Below are 17,314 nucleotides of genomic sequence, written 5' to 3'. Positions count from 1 at the left end.
ATGCCTACTTCTCACTAGGTTACTCAGAGAACTGAATACGAGCCTGTTTTTAATGTAACAGTATTTACTATGAGGGTACTTCCAAAAGTTTATAGAAAATGGATTTGAGAGGTAAGGTTATTTTGGTGCAAATTTTTGTTTGAAATTTGTGCATAGTTTTTTCATAATATGTATTTTACATAAACATTTTGAAGACTTCTCCTTGTGCCTAGCACTTCTTAGCTGTCTTATTGCAGCTGCTGTTGTTAAGTCTTGCCAAGACTGGAATTAAGAATTTAACAAATCTTAAAGAGTTTTCTTTCACCTATATGGGTTCTCTACTAATTTAAGCTGATAAACCTTTAGATTCTGTTTGAAATAAGTGGTGATGGCTTGGCTTTCTCAGTGCCTTAGTTCTCTAGAAATAAACTGAAACTGTCTTCTAAAATCCAGTCAAGCACTTTCCTTAACCAAGGACTCACTCTTGGCCCTAAGGAGCTAATGACTCAGATACTAGGGGTGATATTTGCATATTGTTTTGCATGTCATTTGCATGCTACTGGTTCATTTTTGCTTGAAGTGAAAAATCCGCCCACCATCTGCTTCTTGCCTAGTGCTCATGATTCTAGGTGTTGGGTTGGCTGCCTTCGCCTGGGAACAATAAAACAACTGGCATGCATTGAGCGGTTACTGCATGTGTCTCTACAGCAGGTTAGCTCAGTGGAGCAGAGAAGGGCAGGTCTGTCCCCAGCTGTGGACCAGGCCACCGTGGGTTGGTTGCCTGCATCTGTGTGGACCATTCCACGTGGAGGACAGCCACTGACTCAAAAACCCATAAGCCACAAACAGCATCAGGCAGCTTTTCCTGAAGACAACCTTCCCCCACCCCTATGCACACATAGGCCTGATGGGAAATCCGACCATACACAGCTGCATGGCTTAGACAACAGACCCAGGACAATGGAGCTTCCAAGTCAAAGCAAAGCAAAGCTTTCAGATAATGCACATGCAACACACAGTCATCTTCACTCTTAAAACTATCAAGATTTAAACAAACACCAGCTAACGTCTAGCAGTACAGAAGAAAAACGAGCACTCAACCAGGCCTCTACTGCCAGAGTCGGTCAGCTCTAATCAGTGCTTGAAACCGAGTCCTCTGACTCCTCACTGCTTGTCCCTAAGTGATAATGATCTAGGGACTTCTATAGGTATGAACAAAGTTCACTTAGTGGTTATTTCTTGGGAAGAACTGAACCCAAATACCTTTATAGACAGCAAACAAGCTGGGCAATAATTCTATGTAAGAATCTACCAGTTATAAAGAGCCCCAAATAGCACTGTAATGGGTATGTGTCCTATAAGTGACTCTTGGGATAGTGTAATTGTTGATTCATACTGGCCTTAGTGGGTTTTTTTGTTTGTTTGTTTTGTTTAATTATTTGAAAGGCAGAGTGACAGAGAGGGAGGCAGAGACACTGATCTTCCATCTACTGTTCTCACCCCAAATGACTACAACAGCTGAGGGAGGGTAGGCAGGGCTAAATCCAGGAGCCAGGAACTCCATCTGGATCTCCCTCAAGGCTGGCAGAAACTCAAGTTTTCGGGCCATTATCCACTGCCTCCCAGGTGCATTAGCAGGAAGCTGGACTGGAAGTGCAGAGCAGCTGTGACTCAAACCAAGCTCGCGGATACGGGACACAGGCGTCCTAGGAGGCACCTCAACCTGCCACACCACCACGCCTGCCTGGTCTCTGGTTTCTATGTGAACTGTGTCCCATGTGTAAACAGCAAACTCAACCAATCAGCTCGAAGTTCACATCTGGGCACTGGGGTCCGAACACTTCAAAATGTAATTAAGCTTACTTGATTTTAGAGGTAATGTTTGACTATGGGATTGTTACATTTTGGGTGCTTCCTAATTTATTCAAGATAAAAGTACCAGTCAGACTTTTCAAAATATTGGAAATAACATGTAAAAGATATTTTATGGACACTTAGAAGTACAGGACCCTCAGATATAACGTCAAAGACTGACTAAGACATGCGTGCTCTGAAGCTCAATCTTTAGGACACCACTTTAGTTTCCGAAGTGTCACTCCTCCCTGGATGGCCTTCAAGACACCAGAAATGTTAAAGATGATCTGGTCCAAACCCACCGTCTTCACAGATCAGGGCAGTGAGGTCTGCCCTGGAAATTGGCAGCCACAGAGAAAAAAATGGGCAAGAGCCCAGAAGATGAACACCTGGGACAGGCAGGTCCCTGGTCAGGGAGCAGACATGCTGGGAAGCAGGATTAGAAGCCCTGGCCAGGAAGGAGCTCAGAGCTTTGAAGGAAACTGTTTAAAAATGAGAAAAGGAGTAGATGTTTGACGTAGCTGTTTAGAGACAGATTAGGATGTCTGTGCCCCACGTCAGAGTACCTGGGTTCGAGACCTGGCTCTGACTCCCCATACCAGCTTCCTGCCAATGCAAACAATGGGAGGCCGCAGGTGATGGCTCGCTCAGCTGGGAGACCCAGACTGAGTTCCCAGGTCTTGGCTTTGGTCTGCCTGGCCCAGGATGCTGTGGGAATTTGGTGAGTAAACCAGCAGGTGGGAGGAAGGGAGTGCTCACTCACACACACTCTGTTAAATTAAATAAATTACAAAACAATTTTCAAAAAGTGAGGAAAAGGCATTTAGGGAGAGGTTAAGGTAGAAGAAGGGCAACCTAACGCAAAGATATTCTGGGCACAGCAGTTGAGCTGACTTCTGAGGCTGAGGACATCCAGTGACAGGTGCTTCCCTTGGGAGTGGCGAGTGAGTCCGTCTCCAAGGGGGCAGGCACTCAGTCATTCAATGGGCTAGGAATGCAAACTTGCTGTAAAGGCCACAGCACCAGACACAAAGGCAAAAGGTGAGTGTCGGCACTGGAGCTGAACCACCAACTTGGTCTTACTTTAGAAAGCAATCACCTCCATAGGGGCCCATCTCCTGTGAAGTTCAAGATCAGAAGTGGGCCCCTCAGTGTGTGTTTTTAAAAGCCTCAAGGACTGAGGATTCTTGTCTTTTTTTTTTTTTTTTTTTTGACAGGCAGAGTGGATAGTGAGAGAGAGACAGAGAGAAAGGTCTTCCTTTTTGCCGTTGGTTCACCCTCCAATGGCCACTGCGGCCAGCGCATCATGCTGATCCGAAGCCAGGAGCCAGGGGCTTCTCCCGGTCTTCCATGCAGGTGCAGGGCCCAAGGACTTGGGCCATCCTCCACTGCCTTCCCGGGCCATAGCAGAGAGCTGGCCTGGAAGAGGGGCAACCGGGATAGAATCCGGCACCCCAACTGGGACTAGAACCCGGTGTGCCAGCACCGCAAGGTAGAGGATTAGCCTGTTAAGCCACGGCGCCGGCCAGGATTCTTGTCTTAAAACTGCTCAACCCCAGGAGCAGGCAGGGAGCAAAGGTGCAGCGGATGGGCTGGATGCTTTTCTGGGGGTACAGATGGGCCTCTGCCCGGCTGGCTTCCAGCAGAAAGCCCAGGCAGGTGATGGGGGGGACAAAAAGTCAAGTCCAGGAATCTCCTCCTTTCACTCCCTTAGCTGCTGCCCAGCTGTAGCATCTCCTGCCCTGATCCCTGCATGCCCCGGGGAGGCCTAGGCCTTCCCCAGGAACCTCAGCATTCCTGGCTGGATCCCTTTCACTCCTTCACTCCCAGAGGCCCCACCCGAGGTAGTCTGTCTCCCATCACAACGCTGCCTGGACACTGGGGAACAGAAGCTGCGGGATAAACAGAGCATCTGCACATACTTCCAGTTACCCGGCAAAATTTCACATCAACACTAGAGCTATCTGGGGCGCCTGGGCCTCGGCCTGGCTTTGCTCTCTAATACAGCTTCCTGCTAATGCACACCCTGGGAAGGCAGAGGCGACAGCTCAAGTACCTGGGTCCCTGCCACCCACGTGGGAGACTCAGACTCTGTGTTCCCAGCCCTGGCTGTTGTGGGCATTTGGAGAGCGAGACAGTGGATGGGAACTCTATCTGCATCTCAAACACACACACACAGACATTTTTTAAAGTCCAGAGCTCTTATACAGTAAAACAGGACATCCAAACATGAGGCTCCTTCAAAAAGTTCATGGAAAATGGTTATTATAAAAGAAAATGCATGCATTTCAAAAATTTTTTATACCCAAACTCTTTTAATTCCATTTTCCACAAACATTCTGAAGTTCTATCTCATACTTTTAAAATAAACTGGCCATTAAAAACACCAATCTTCAACCCCCTTCCCCAGATTGCTATCCTAGCAGCTGGCCTGCCTTGTTCCCTGAGATATTCAGCGGGAAAGGTGGGGAAAGACTGCCTTACGAGGAGGAAGGGAGAGCTCCCTAGGCCCAGGTCTCCTGCTCTGTAAGCGCAGGTGCAGTCAGGAGAGGTGGGACTGCCTTGCAGGACCCGGTCCTCCAGGAGGGCCAGAGTGAGTGGGGATGCTGACAAGAGGTACGGGACCTGGAAGAACGAGAGAATCATTGGAACATAACCTTCATAGGAAAATCCTTCATCCTCCGAGAATGTGGAGGACCTGTTGGTGCTTAGAGCCCAGGACCCGTTATTTACAGAATAAGGAGCCAGTCTTTAAGAAAAGGTCCCAGTGAGTGACATGAGTTTGGGTGCAGCAGGTTAAGCTGCTACTTGCGGTGCCCATATCCATATCAGAGTGCTGGTTGGAGACCTAGCTGCTCAGCTTCTGCTATAGTTCCCTGCTAATGTGCCTGGGAAAGCAGTGGAAGATGGCCCAAGTTCTTGGGTCCCTGCCACATGGATGCAGATCCTGGCTTCTGGCTTCAGCCTGGTCCAGCTCTGGCTGTTGTGGCCAACTGGGGAGTGAACCAATGGATAGATTTCTCTCTCCTTGCTCCTCTCTCTCTGTTGTTCTGCATTTAAAATAATCTTTTTTTAAAGGACCAGCTATACAGCCACATATTTTATTACAAAAGAGGTCAAGATGTAATATTAGAAAATTAGACATATTAGAAAAATATTAGAATATTTTTCATAATATCTGCGATTAAAAATTCCTCACACTGAAAGTGAAAAAGCACCAGTTATTTAAAAGAAATGCAAAACACGCTTATTTTATTCACTGCTAATGTTGGATAAATTGAGAGTTAACCATGCTCTCTTGGCCAAAATTCCCTTCAGCTGAATCAGGAAGAGATGCAACTGCAGCCTCCACAAGGGTGTGTGTACAGCAGGCAAAGCCTCCGGGCTGCTAGCAGGGGACAGTGCAAAGCCACTGCGTGGAAGTGGAACCCACTGGGGGAGGGGCTCCCACGTTCCCTCCCCCTACCATCCACTTCACTCCAATCCCTTTCCTTTCCTCTCAGCATTGTCTGCTAAGTTTCCATGGGAAAACAGTTTCTGAAGCCAAAACACATCTGAAGGGTGCTTGCTGTGATGAACCACAGGCATGGCTGAGCAGGACTGCTACTACAGGCAGGCAAAGGATCGCCTTTTCCTTTCATACCAACCTGACTGTCCTTTAACACACATGATCAGGAAGTGGAAGGCTTATGATTCTCATTACCCAGTCCCAAGCTGAGTTATTTCATTTCCAGTCTTTTAATTTTCCAAGACAAACAGTGTCACGAGGCATGAGAAATTTGGAAGAATTAGTTACTTGGCTTACCTGCTGTCCCCAGCATTTGCCACATACAGCTTTCCCAGGAGGCAAAGCACAATGAGGGCTGTGCAGCCACCAGAGATGTTGTAGCAGCTTCTCTCTCGTTCTATTTGTAGGTCCTGCAGAAGAAAACAAAGTTAGTGCTGGACTGTGCACGAGCTGGGGTCAAAGGCTTTCCTCCCCCTCCTAGTCCTGAGTTCGGATGTGCTTCTACCAGGGACAAGAAGTTCTTATATTTGTCCCTTGTGTTGGCTTTTCTACCACCTGCAGAGGACCCTGGTGGAAAACTGCCACACACCAGCCCATCTGCAGGCCAGAGACACAGCAATCAGATAAAAACGAGAATAACATCACATCCAATAGCTATTGTAGGTTCTGGGACAGTTAGATTTTTGGAGGAGCTTCAGGAGATTCCACGTGGAAGAGAGAGAGTGAGCAAGCGAGTGAGCTGGAAATGCCAAATATGTGGACCTGTTCAATGTCTCACCTCCCAAGTTTGAATAGTTTATTTTACAGCCAGATAAGAGGTGTCTTTGATGCCACACAGGCAGGCGTCAACCCCTCCACTTCAGATCAAAGAGCCTGCTTCCTAACTCCAACTTGCCTTTTCTCCTCTCAGCCACTAATTCACAACAGTGGCTCATTCATTACAGCAGGCATCGTGTCTGCGGCACGCGCGACACCAGCCCACGTGCTCCCCGCGTCTCACACCCTCTACAGTAACCTTGCTGCTCAGATGCAGAGAGGTGGGGCAGCCTGCCCACACGCCCTGGCCAGAGGCTGCACTCCCACCTGGCTCCCCCTCCAAACCCTCTGGGAACACCTGCCAACTTCTGAGGCCTCTCCAAGAGACTGAAAAACAGACCACCATTCCTGTCAAGTACTTGGGTCCCTGCCACCCATGTGGGAGACCTGCATTGAGTTCCTGGCTCCCAGTGTTAGCATCTGGGGAGTAACCCAGCAGATGATGGGAACTTTCTCTGTCTTAATATATTTTCTTAAGCTGCAGAAGAGTCAAGCCTGAGGACAACTGTGAGAGGATACAGATGATCTCCCCTAGGATGGGCTGGATTTAACAGTGTTCAACTTTATAGTGGTGCCAAAGCAAGTCTATACTTTGAATTTTATTCTTTTCCGGGGCTAGTGACATATGGTACAACACACTCTCATGATACTGGGTTGTGGCGGTCACCACAGCTCTCAGTAAACCCTGCAATCACTGAACACCCATGCTCTCCCATGCACAGTGCTGCTAAGCCATGTTCTGTAGGTCAGGTGTAGGAGATATTTTCCACTTAGAATGGGCTTATCAGGATGTAAACTCACGGTCAGTCAAGAAGCAGCGGCATCTTGGATTTTTTTTTTTTGACAGGCCAGTGAGAGAGAGAGACAGAGAGAAAGGTCTTCCTTTGCCGTTGGTTCACCTTCCCTCCAATGGCCGCCGCGGCTGGCGCACTGCGCTGATCCGAAGCCAGGAGCCAGGTACTTCTCCTGGTCTCCCATGTGGGTGCAGGGCCCAAGGACTTGGGCCATCCTCCACTGCCTTCCCGGGCCACAGCAGAGAGCTGGCCTGGAAGAGGGGCAACCGGGACAGAATCCGGCGCCCTGACCAGGACTAGAACCCGGTGTGCTGGCGCCGCAAGGCGGAGGATTAGCCTGTTGAGCCACGGCGCCGGCTTGGCATCTTGGATTGCTAACATCATTAAAGCCTGTAGAACTAGCTCTCTTAATGTACTGTTGTGAGTTGTCAATTCCATCATCTCAGCGACTAAAGTCTGAATGAGCGACAATTTTTATTAAAAATTCTTGAGCACCCGACTGCTTCCATGCTAGGTAAGGAATGGAATGTGAATGAGGTCTGACAGACTTAAGCAACTCATTAGTGTAATCTAAAAGGGGGAAGAGTTTCCTATGGCAAGGTATTCCTCAGAGTTCATTCTGCATTGTAGGCAGGTGCGCTGTTTACACAGTTTGTGTCACAAGAAAATTTGATTAAAATTATTTAATCCTTAAGGGGGAAAAATCAAGACAGAGTGTTCCCACTAAGATGTTCTGCTCTGAGTTCATATCTGTTTTTAGTCTTTGGGGAAAAACATTCCAGTTAGCTTACCCGTTTAATCCCTTGCTATTCCATTAACAGTGGATTCAATTATTTTTTTCGCCTGACTTCATTGTTTCTTCTTCTTTTAAGCATTTCAATTTCATTTTCTCTGTAGCTCCCCTCAGACTAAGAAATACTAAACTTGGCAGCCCATTCTCATCAAGAGTGGATGAAAGCCTATTTTTAATCCAAGCAACTTTGCTCATATGTGCTGGCTTTCACAAGCCCCTCCTCCACATCTGTGTGGGGTGACACACGTGCACACGCACACTTTAATTACAAGGGTACACTCCGGGATTACGGTGACAAGAATTTGAAAGATGTGTTTCTGTAGACTTCATCCCCCTGAAGGATTCACTGACATTAAAACACACTCTTCTATTTCTTCTTAAACTGTGTGCAACAAGAACATATTCTAAAAATAATTGGTCCCCTCCCCTCGTCCCTAGAAGCCAAAATAGCACATTTATTTTTTCCTACACACACCACCTACTCCTCTCTCAAAGATGTTTCACAAAATCTTCATACTGAAGGGAACATGAAAGGACCATCTGGGTGGTTCTTTTACTATCAGATCAAACATGATAAATGAAGTCAATAGAGATATATTTACCATTAAATTAACTATGCCTTTTTTTCTCAAGCTCTCCATCTTTCAAATTTGCATTAGCTTTTTACACTCTTGGTTAAAAACGTAAAAAATGTAAAACTATTACTTGTAAAAAAAAAAAAAAAAACAACCAAGTTCTGGGTTTTTTACACAGCAGTGAAATCATGGTGGGAAACTGCCTATGGCTTTGTGCTAAACAAAGGCTGACTTGGCGTATTTTTCTCATTTCAGTTGTCGATGGACTCCAGGACATGAATCTAGACTAACTTACTGGCAAAGCACATGCGTATGCACATGCATTCCTTTCAAGTATGGCCCACAAGGATCACTTAAAATGACTCCAAAGATTCAATGAATAAGATAATTGATTTATCTGCTCAATCAAGAATCCTGAAGACATTTCCAGGCAATTTTCAATTATTAGTACTAAGTTATTCTGTGTCATGTTTGCTTAACCAGTACATTGAAGCTAGGCTTAGCTCTCAATCATGGAATAGATCCAATTTTTTAAGATCTGGGATTTTATCTTGCACAGTTTTTGTTGCAAGGAGTGGGAACAGAGAAGGAAAAGACGTATGAAACGAGACTAATTCAGCAGGAAAAAATTGCTAGGAGAAAAGCGCCATTGCCCGGGATGGCTGTAATTTGGGTTGAAAGTCCCGTATGACGCAACTCTGGGGTGATGCTTTGTTTCCTAGCGATTTCAGGTTGCAGGAGGAAGGCTGCATCAGACAGCAGAAGCAGGGAGAGTGCTGGGCAGTTTCAATAGGACGTGGCAACTCCCCCTAGCTAGGCTAAAACGTGGTTCTGAGCACAGCGCTAATAGTGTCAGTCACAAATAATAAGATTCTGCATGGTGCTGGTATTCCGGATCTGATCCTGGTTTATTCTGAGAAGCAGGCCATCTGCCAGCCAGGCAAGGCAGAAAAAAAGTGCATGGTTCTGCCTCACGTTGCCACCTGCTGGCTGTCTAGTGGAGTAACATGCTCACTGCTTCCTGGAGGACCTCCCTGTTCTAACAAAAAACGGACAAAAGCACAACCCTAACTAAAATACAGACATCTAGTTCCCCAATTTATCATGAACATGCTAATTTTTGAAACATCAGGATTTATGAATTGAGTATGCCTTGCATTCATTTGCCCCCTTTCCATCACCATATCGTCCACATTTACGTGATTTTTACCAACAAAGCCAAGCTGCCTGGTGTACTGAATCATTCACTCAGTAACAGGAAAACTTTCGTGGTTACACACGTGATGTATTTCCGTATCTGTCTCTCACATACATAATTTAAAACATCATCAGATTTCTTCCTTCCTAATAATTAAACTTCGAGAGCATCCTTCATTGCGGCAGGGAATCTATACACACACTCTAAAGAAACTAGGACAGAAGTTTGTGGTCTTCCTGGCTACATCCAGAATTCAAAATCTATAGGTTATAGGCTAAAATGCTAAGTAGCGCTGAATTGGTCATTACTCCAGGGAGCACAAAGACCTTCTTCAACTATGTTGGCAACAGAATGGAGTCTGAAATGCTGACTGTTCATTTTCCTGGAGAGGATGTGAGCGATGGAGAAGGCGGGAGGTGTGAAGACGTTTCTGATTCACATCTATCATCCTTGGCCAAGCAACAACCTAAACGTAGGAGGCGACAGAACGCAGCTGCAAATCCAGGAATTGTTACAAGCCATCGTTGGGAAGCAGAGCTCAAGCCAGTCAAGAAGTTCCTGAGATTCAGACCCTTTAGGAAGCCACGGTTTGTTTGCCACAGTGGACACAGCAGGGAATGGCTGTACAGCCTTCTCACTATGACAGAAGATCCAAGAGGACATGTAACAGGGAGCTGTGGGGGCAAACCTGCCGCTGACAGCACACACAGCGAGCATTAAAGACCAGCGGTCAGAGGTCGCCTTGCCCACAAGCCGCGTGCTGTGCCAGGCAACCTGAGGATCAAAGACAGAGCAGTGCTCTCCAAGCAGCTCCTAGTATTTGATCAACTCCCGTTGTTCAACTCCTCCCCCCTCTGTGAGTCTATATTCTTCAAATGGTACCACCCCCTCCCCCAAATAAGTACTATTTAATCTGGTTTGGTGTTTCTGATCATTTTTAACTGGTTCTCCCTTTCAGATAGATTTCAACATTCCACAACCTCCTTCAGGGTTAAGACATCAAAATAAACAAGACCTTGCATTTCTCCATAGTCACATCATGTTGAAATGCCAATGTCCCGCGATGTATGTTTTATCCCTGACTTCAATATTCTGTGGGGTCTGGAAGGATGCTATTGCAAGATCTAAGCTCAGTAAACTCTGGTGATTGAGAAAAGCATGAGAGAGACAGAGAGGGAGGGACACAGATGGACTCTCTCTCTCTCTCTCTCTCACACACACACACACACACACTACTGAATGACTATAACTAAAGCACAGGCCCCAGTGTGGGAGCAGCCCTGCTCTTCAGGGGACTGCAAGAGGCATCCTGGACCTCAGGATGTGGAGCTGCAGGACATCATTAGAGGCAGCTTAGGTGCTGGGCTTGGGCCCTTTTAAAGATTAAAAGTGGAAGAGAAAGCCAGAGAAGAGAGCCAGTGAGCTGAAATGCGTGCGTGGCACTCTTATTTAATGTAAAAATTTTCCTATTGTAGAAGCTCAGAGTGGCACAAACACTGCAATACTGAAGAAGAAGAAGAAAAAAACAAAAAACAAAAAAAAAACCTTAAAACAGGAAAGCTAGCAAGTGGCTGCCTGCTATTGTGTGGGGAAAAACAATTCCCAGGCTGGGCCTGAGGGGGAGCTGCCAGATAGGTCCACAGGATAAGGAAATCAGCTAAGTGCTAGGTACTAAAAATAAACAAAAAAACCCCAAATCACAAAAGGTTATTCTGAATAATGACTCCAAAACTCAATACTGAGGGGCTGGTACTGTGGCGCTGCAGGTTGAACTGCTGCTTGTGACTCTGGTATCCTGTATCGGAACACCAGTTCAAGCCCCGGCTGCTCCACTTCTGATCCAGCTTCCTGCTAATGTGCCTGGGAAAGTAGTGGATGACAGCTGGGGTTCCGTACCCATGTGGAAGACCTGGATGGAGTTCTTGGCTCCTGGCTTCAACCTGGCCCAGATCTATCATCCATTTATCTTTCTCTCTCTGCCTTTCAAATAAACAAATAAAATAAATGTTTTTTTTAAAAACCCTAATATTGAGAAGAGGAAAGAAAAAGTCTTTTCTATTTGCTGCTGATGATCTTACAGGCTATGAATCTGAGAGTAGATGGTGTAAGTTCTGTGCTGCAGCAAGCACGTCAGGGGTTAAATATGGCAGGATCTCTATGAACTGAAAAGTTTTCTTTTTTTCCCCTGAAGTCCTTGATGAAAGAAAGAAAAGCCAAGAGCATCTCTTTGTGATCAAGGTGAACATAAGACTTATCCAAACAGGCACGCCACCGAGAGTGAAAGGAGACAGTATTCATAACTACTGTGGGACAACAGTGGTCAACTGGCTCCATCCCTGGCAAGGCATCCAAGTGGCCACTACCAAACACCACGAGAAGCAATGAACTGCTTGCTGGGTGTTCTCATGGAAGAGGCCAACCACATGGTGCGGAGAACCACATGGTGTGTGTTGGGAACTAGAGACACAATTGGAGGACAGAGGTGTGAAGAGGAAGCTGGTGGGTTGGATGGGCCAGAGAGAGATGTAGCTCAAAGCTTATGGTTCACACAGGTAGAACATCCCAGACCCGAAAATATGAAATCTGGAATGTTCCAAATCTGAAAGTTTCTGAGCACCAGCACGACTTTCTATGTGGAAAATTCTACACCAAGAAACTGCTTCATACACAAAATTCATAAACATCATAAAAAATTATCTTTGGGCTATGTATGTCAGGTATAAATGAAATGTAAGCGAATTTTGTACTTAGATTTTGGTCCCTTCTCCAAGATGTTTCCGTTATATAAATGTAAAGTATTCCAAAACCCAAAATCCGCTTCTGGTTCCAAGCCTGTCAGATAAGGGATATTCACCTTGTGATAAGCTACACCAGGTTCTTCCAGGTGGGCTCCAGAGCACCTCCACCACACCTTGCAATGGTCCTGCCCTGGAATTCTATCTTCCCGCCAGGGCAGATGTCAGTTTGCTGCCTTTGGCCCAGCTGGGTTCTCTGATGTGGTTCTTCATCCACTTTCTCCTCAGACCAGAACACTCTCCTAGCTCCCTGGCTGCATCTCCTACCCACCCTAGATGTCACTTCCCTGGGTACTCACGCCTTCACCACTCCACCGGACTCTCACTTCACCTTGAATTTCCCTTCTCAAGGCTCTTCCCATTTCTGTTGCACTTGTTCATTATCCACCTATGCCCAAACTGATCCATGTCCTTTTCCCTGGAATATAGTTGGTTCTCAACAAATATCTACTGGTTGAATGAACTACATGTGAAAGTGAAGCAAGCAATTTTTTTTTTCCTGGCAACTAAATTTTCAAGAAAAATTTCAGGTGATGAACTAGCTAATTAAATGCTGGGGCAAATGTGTGAATGAACCTCTGATTACAAGTATGCTTGTTGCTAGCAACCCTGAGCCACAATGGGCGGGAATAGCCTGAGACCCTTGTGGAGGCCTGAGTCAATGTGATATTGGCCTCTAGTGGATGAAACTGGGAATACAGCAGTTCCAAGTCAAGAGACACTAGCAGTCACTAAAGAAATGAAAATCTAGTTCCTTTGCTTTCCACTCCTCCTGAGTCAATGTTTTCTTCAGGGAGGCTATTGTCAAATTTTTGCCTCGAGTATTTAGCATTCTGGATACTGACATGTACAGTCATTTTTTATGTATATTTTTATTTTTTTATTTTTATGTATATTTTTGTGTATTTTTATTTTTTTATTTTTATCTGAAAGGCAGAGAGCCAAAAAGAGAGTTTTTTCTATCTGCTGGTTCACTTTCCAAATGCCCACAACAGCTGGGGCAGGGTCAGGCTGAATCCAGGGGCCCAGAACTCCATCCAGGTCTCCCATAAAGGTGTCAGGGGAACAAGTATTTGAGCCATCACCTACAGCCTCCCAGGGTGTGCATTAGTAGGAAGCTGGATTGGAAGTGATGCTGGGTCCCTAATGCATGCACTTCCAGTATGGGATGTGGTGCCCCAAATGGTGTCTAAGCACTGTGCCATCTACCAATTGGCAGAAACACATCAGAGCTTCTACAAGAGCCAGAGAGTGAGTTGAACAGCAAGCCTGAATAGGAGTCAATCTTCCTGCTTTGGTTTCTTTTTTCCTAAATAACCTTGTCCCTGCTTCCTAGTGTTTTTAATCTGCATTTGCCTTACTCACAAATCCTAATAAAAATCGTTAAGTGCCTCGTTCTTTGTAACTTGCTGCTCAGGAAAGATCTTCAGGACAAAAACAACTGCCTCAGTTCAAACGTGAACCCAGAGAGAGGAGAGGGGCGGCCGGACAGAGCTACGAGGAGCACGCCTACCTCGTCCTCTATTGCTGGGCAGAGGGACAGCAAGGGGCCACTTCAAAACATATGCACACCCTTCCCAAGCATTCTCAGGAGCCAGGCTGCCAGGGACACCCTGGTCAGACTCATTCCAGTAGGAACAGACAAATCCCCGTTCCCTACCATCCAAGGATTCTAGGATAGGGGCTGTGGGTCCTGTGCTGCTCCAGCAGAGTGACCAATGGGGCCCTTCCTGGTCAAAACACTGTTCTCAGGTCACTTCTGTGGAGGAAGGATGCTTGTGAGCACTTGACTAAATGCTATTTTCCTAAACACCTGGACTTCAGATACATGTGTCCAGCAGAGAGCAACCACCCTCCTATTTCAATCAGGTGGAGCTGCACCTGCTGGCCTCACCCTGAGGATGACGCAACAGGTGTGATCATGTGGGCACTTAATCTATGACCTCATGCACTCTCTCTCTCTCCTTTTAATCTTTGCCAACATCCCCTGCCAAGGGTATTAGGAAACTGGCGCAGTTTTAGCCAGGTGGCCGCTTGGCCCAGCTACCTGAGCCAGGCTCCACCCCCATCCTAGTGGGATTCGCTGCTCCTGCTTCCCTGCCCACCCTCAGACAAAGTTTTAAAAGGGCCTGCTCCTGAACACGTGCTCTCTCGGTTCTTCTCTCTTGGCTCTTGGTTCTCTCCTGCGCTCTCTCCTCTCTCTTGGCTCGTCTCTCTACTCTATCTTCTCTCCTCTGTCTCTCTCTCTCTCATACTTTCTCTTTTTCCTTCACCGCCCCTTCACTCCGGTCTGTAGGGTGTTCCCCAATAAACCCTTTCCCTTACTCCGGTGTTCGGTATGTTTTGCAATGGCTAACATTAATATATAACAAGGGTGCTGCTATCCAGCCGCCAGCCTCCCTGCTGAGAACGGCCCATTACAACAGGGAGCCATGCAAGGAGAACACAGGCTTCCCAACCCTCCCAAGAGAAGGTCTTGGGGCGCTACGTACCATCTCCCTGAACGCACTTTCCAGAGCCCCAATGACCAGGCACTCATGCGGGATCTTCTTTTCGGTGAAGAAGCGCGTGGGCGGGGCGCTGGGGGAGCCCGGGGCGCCCACGCCTCCTCGCAGGGAGGCGGCGCGGGTCAAAGTCCGGCTGGGGGCTGGCGCCGTCTCGGGCTCCTCTCCCAGGCACGTCGGGGGCAGGACGGCCGAATTCTTGAGGATCTCCACGAGGTCCTGCAGCTGCTCCGCCACGTGGTGCTGCAGCAGGCGCGATGCCACCACCGCGGCCCCGGACCCCGCGTGACCGTCGAACAGCGACCAGTAGTGGCAGGAAACACCGTCGGATTCCTGGTGGGAGAGGATGACAGAGAGAGCAGTGAGCCGCGAGGACGTCGCAAGGGGCTCCTGGTGGTTGTCCGTTTGCGGTCTGAAAACAGGGCGGTCCAATGCGGCAGAAGTATTCTGGGAAGGGCCCCCGGGTTAGTCCCTCCCGCTACCGCCCAAGCAATGAGATGGCCTCTCTGTCGCCCCCCAGACAGGGAGCCCATGCAGCACACACTACTCCAGGGGCTACTGGAGACTTGAGCTTGGGTGCTGGCTTCAGCTCTGCTACTGAACCCCTCCGCTCTTTCTGTTTCAGCCTCAGCAGGCTTGGCCCTAAGTCTTTGGAGAAAGGCCCTTTGGGTAGGGTTCTTCCTACCACTCTCAGATAACTGTCCCATCTTCCTGGGGCTGCATCCTGAACTCCTCAAACGGTGTCTTCTCCTGGGCACCCGGCCTAGCCCGGGCCTCCCAGGACACAGTCAATCCACACCTCCTCCCCGTCAGTCCTCCAGCTGTCTTTCAGCACCTGCTGGCCCCTCAGCTCCCGTGGACTGAGTTCCTGCCAGTGCACACCAGACTGCTGCAACTTTAAAAAACCGAGTCTGAGTCGCACCTGTTACATCTCAGCGGTGGAAGAAAACCAGATCAGTTATGACTCCTCTGATAGGAGAGAGAGCCTGGAAATACACACACGTGGTCAACCAACCATTGACAGGGCTGCCAAGAATTCGCACTGCGGGGAGGGCAGGTTCTTCAATAAAGGCCCTTGGGAACACTGGAAACTCCTATGTAGGAGGAGGACACTGGACCCTCCTTACTTTGCATCACATACAAAGATGAACTTGAAATGCATTAAAGACTTAATTGTAAGACCTGACACTGTGAAACTCCTGGAGGAAAACACGGGGGAAAAAACTCCTTGATACTGGTCTTGGCAATTTTTTTGGGGTGGGATGGTACAACATCAAAAAGCACAGGCAACAAAAGGAAGAACAAATGGTACCACATTAAACTAAGTACCTGCTGCCTTGCAGAGGTCACAGTCAACAAAATAAAAAGGCAATGTGTGGAATGGGAAAAAATATCTGCAAACCATGTGTCTGATAAGGGGTTAATTTTCCAAATACCTAAGCAACCCCTAACAACCCACTGCAAAACAAAACAAAACAAAACAAAAAAACAAAAAACAAAAATCTAAATAAGACATTACTCCAAAGACAAAGACGACATACAAAGGGCCACATATGTGGAATGATGCTTGACATCAGTACCTTTCATGATAAAAGTCAGTGAACTGCGATTAAGAGAAACTCTTCCCAATCAGATAAAGGGCATCTCTGTAAAGTCTCCAGCTAACATCAGACTTCATGGTGAACTCCTGAATGTTTTCCCTCTAAAATTGGGCAAAATGTACAAACACATGTTCTCACAACTTCTCTTCAACTTGTCCTGGATGTCCTAGAGGGGCTTACTTCCATCTGGAACAGTTTGAGTACAATGTGCTTTGCTGTTATTCTCTTCATGTTTCACGTGCTTGGAGTTTCTCATTCTTGAATCTGAATATACGCTGCTTTCATCAAACTTCGAAGTTTTTCAGCCATGATTTCCTCAAAAGCATTTCTTGTGTCCCTCTCCCTCTTCTCTACTGAAGAATCTCCACAGAAATGAAATGACTCCCAGAAGTTGTCCCATTCAGATCTCTTTGGGAGATTTCTACTATGACACATTTACATTTACTAACATTCTCAATCTTTGTGATTAAAAGATGGACAAAAGATCTGAATAAAATGGCCAACAGGTATATGTAAAAAGTACTCAACATCACTAGTCATCAGGAAAATGTAAAAACTACAAGGAAAAATCACCACTTCATCCATATACAGTAAATTTTAAAGTAATCACAGATCTTTAAAGCTAGAGTAGCAAAGGGGCTGGCGCTGTGGTGTAGAAGGTTAAGCCTCCACTTGCAGCACCAACATCCCATATGGGTGCCAGCTGGAGTCCCAGCTGCTCCACGTTTGATCCAGCTCCCTGCTAATGCACTTGGGAAAGCAGTGGAAGATGGCCACAAGTGGCTGGGCCCCGGCACTCACGTGGGAGACTGGGATGGATTTCCTGACTCCTGGCTTTGGCCTGACCTAGCCCCAGCCATTGCAGTCATTTGGGGAGTGAACCAGTGGATGGAAGAT

The 17,314-nt window shown here is 47.0% G+C and overlaps 1 protein-coding gene across 1 annotated transcript in view; it reads right to left on the bottom strand.

The window, feature by feature from the left end:
- The window catches only part of PPM1H (protein phosphatase, Mg2+/Mn2+ dependent 1H), a 296,864-nt gene that overhangs the window by 143,938 nt on the left and 135,612 nt on the right, over positions 1-17,314 (bottom strand). The window contains exons 3-4 of the mRNA XM_062203311.1: positions 14,805-15,149; positions 5,639-5,751 (exon numbers count right to left, since the gene is read on the bottom strand). Coding sequence (XP_062059295.1) covers positions 5,639-5,751; positions 14,805-15,149 — 458 coding nt within the window. The remainder of the gene's footprint in view (positions 1-5,638; positions 5,752-14,804; positions 15,150-17,314) is intronic.

The sequence above is a fragment of the Lepus europaeus genome, chromosome 10 (genome assembly GCF_033115175.1).
Source record: "Lepus europaeus isolate LE1 chromosome 10, mLepTim1.pri, whole genome shotgun sequence".
Classification (NCBI taxonomy): Eukaryota; Metazoa; Chordata; class Mammalia; order Lagomorpha; family Leporidae; genus Lepus; species Lepus europaeus.
The sequence above is the reverse complement of the archived record's forward strand: the minus strand, read 5'-3'. Positions and strand labels throughout refer to the sequence as shown.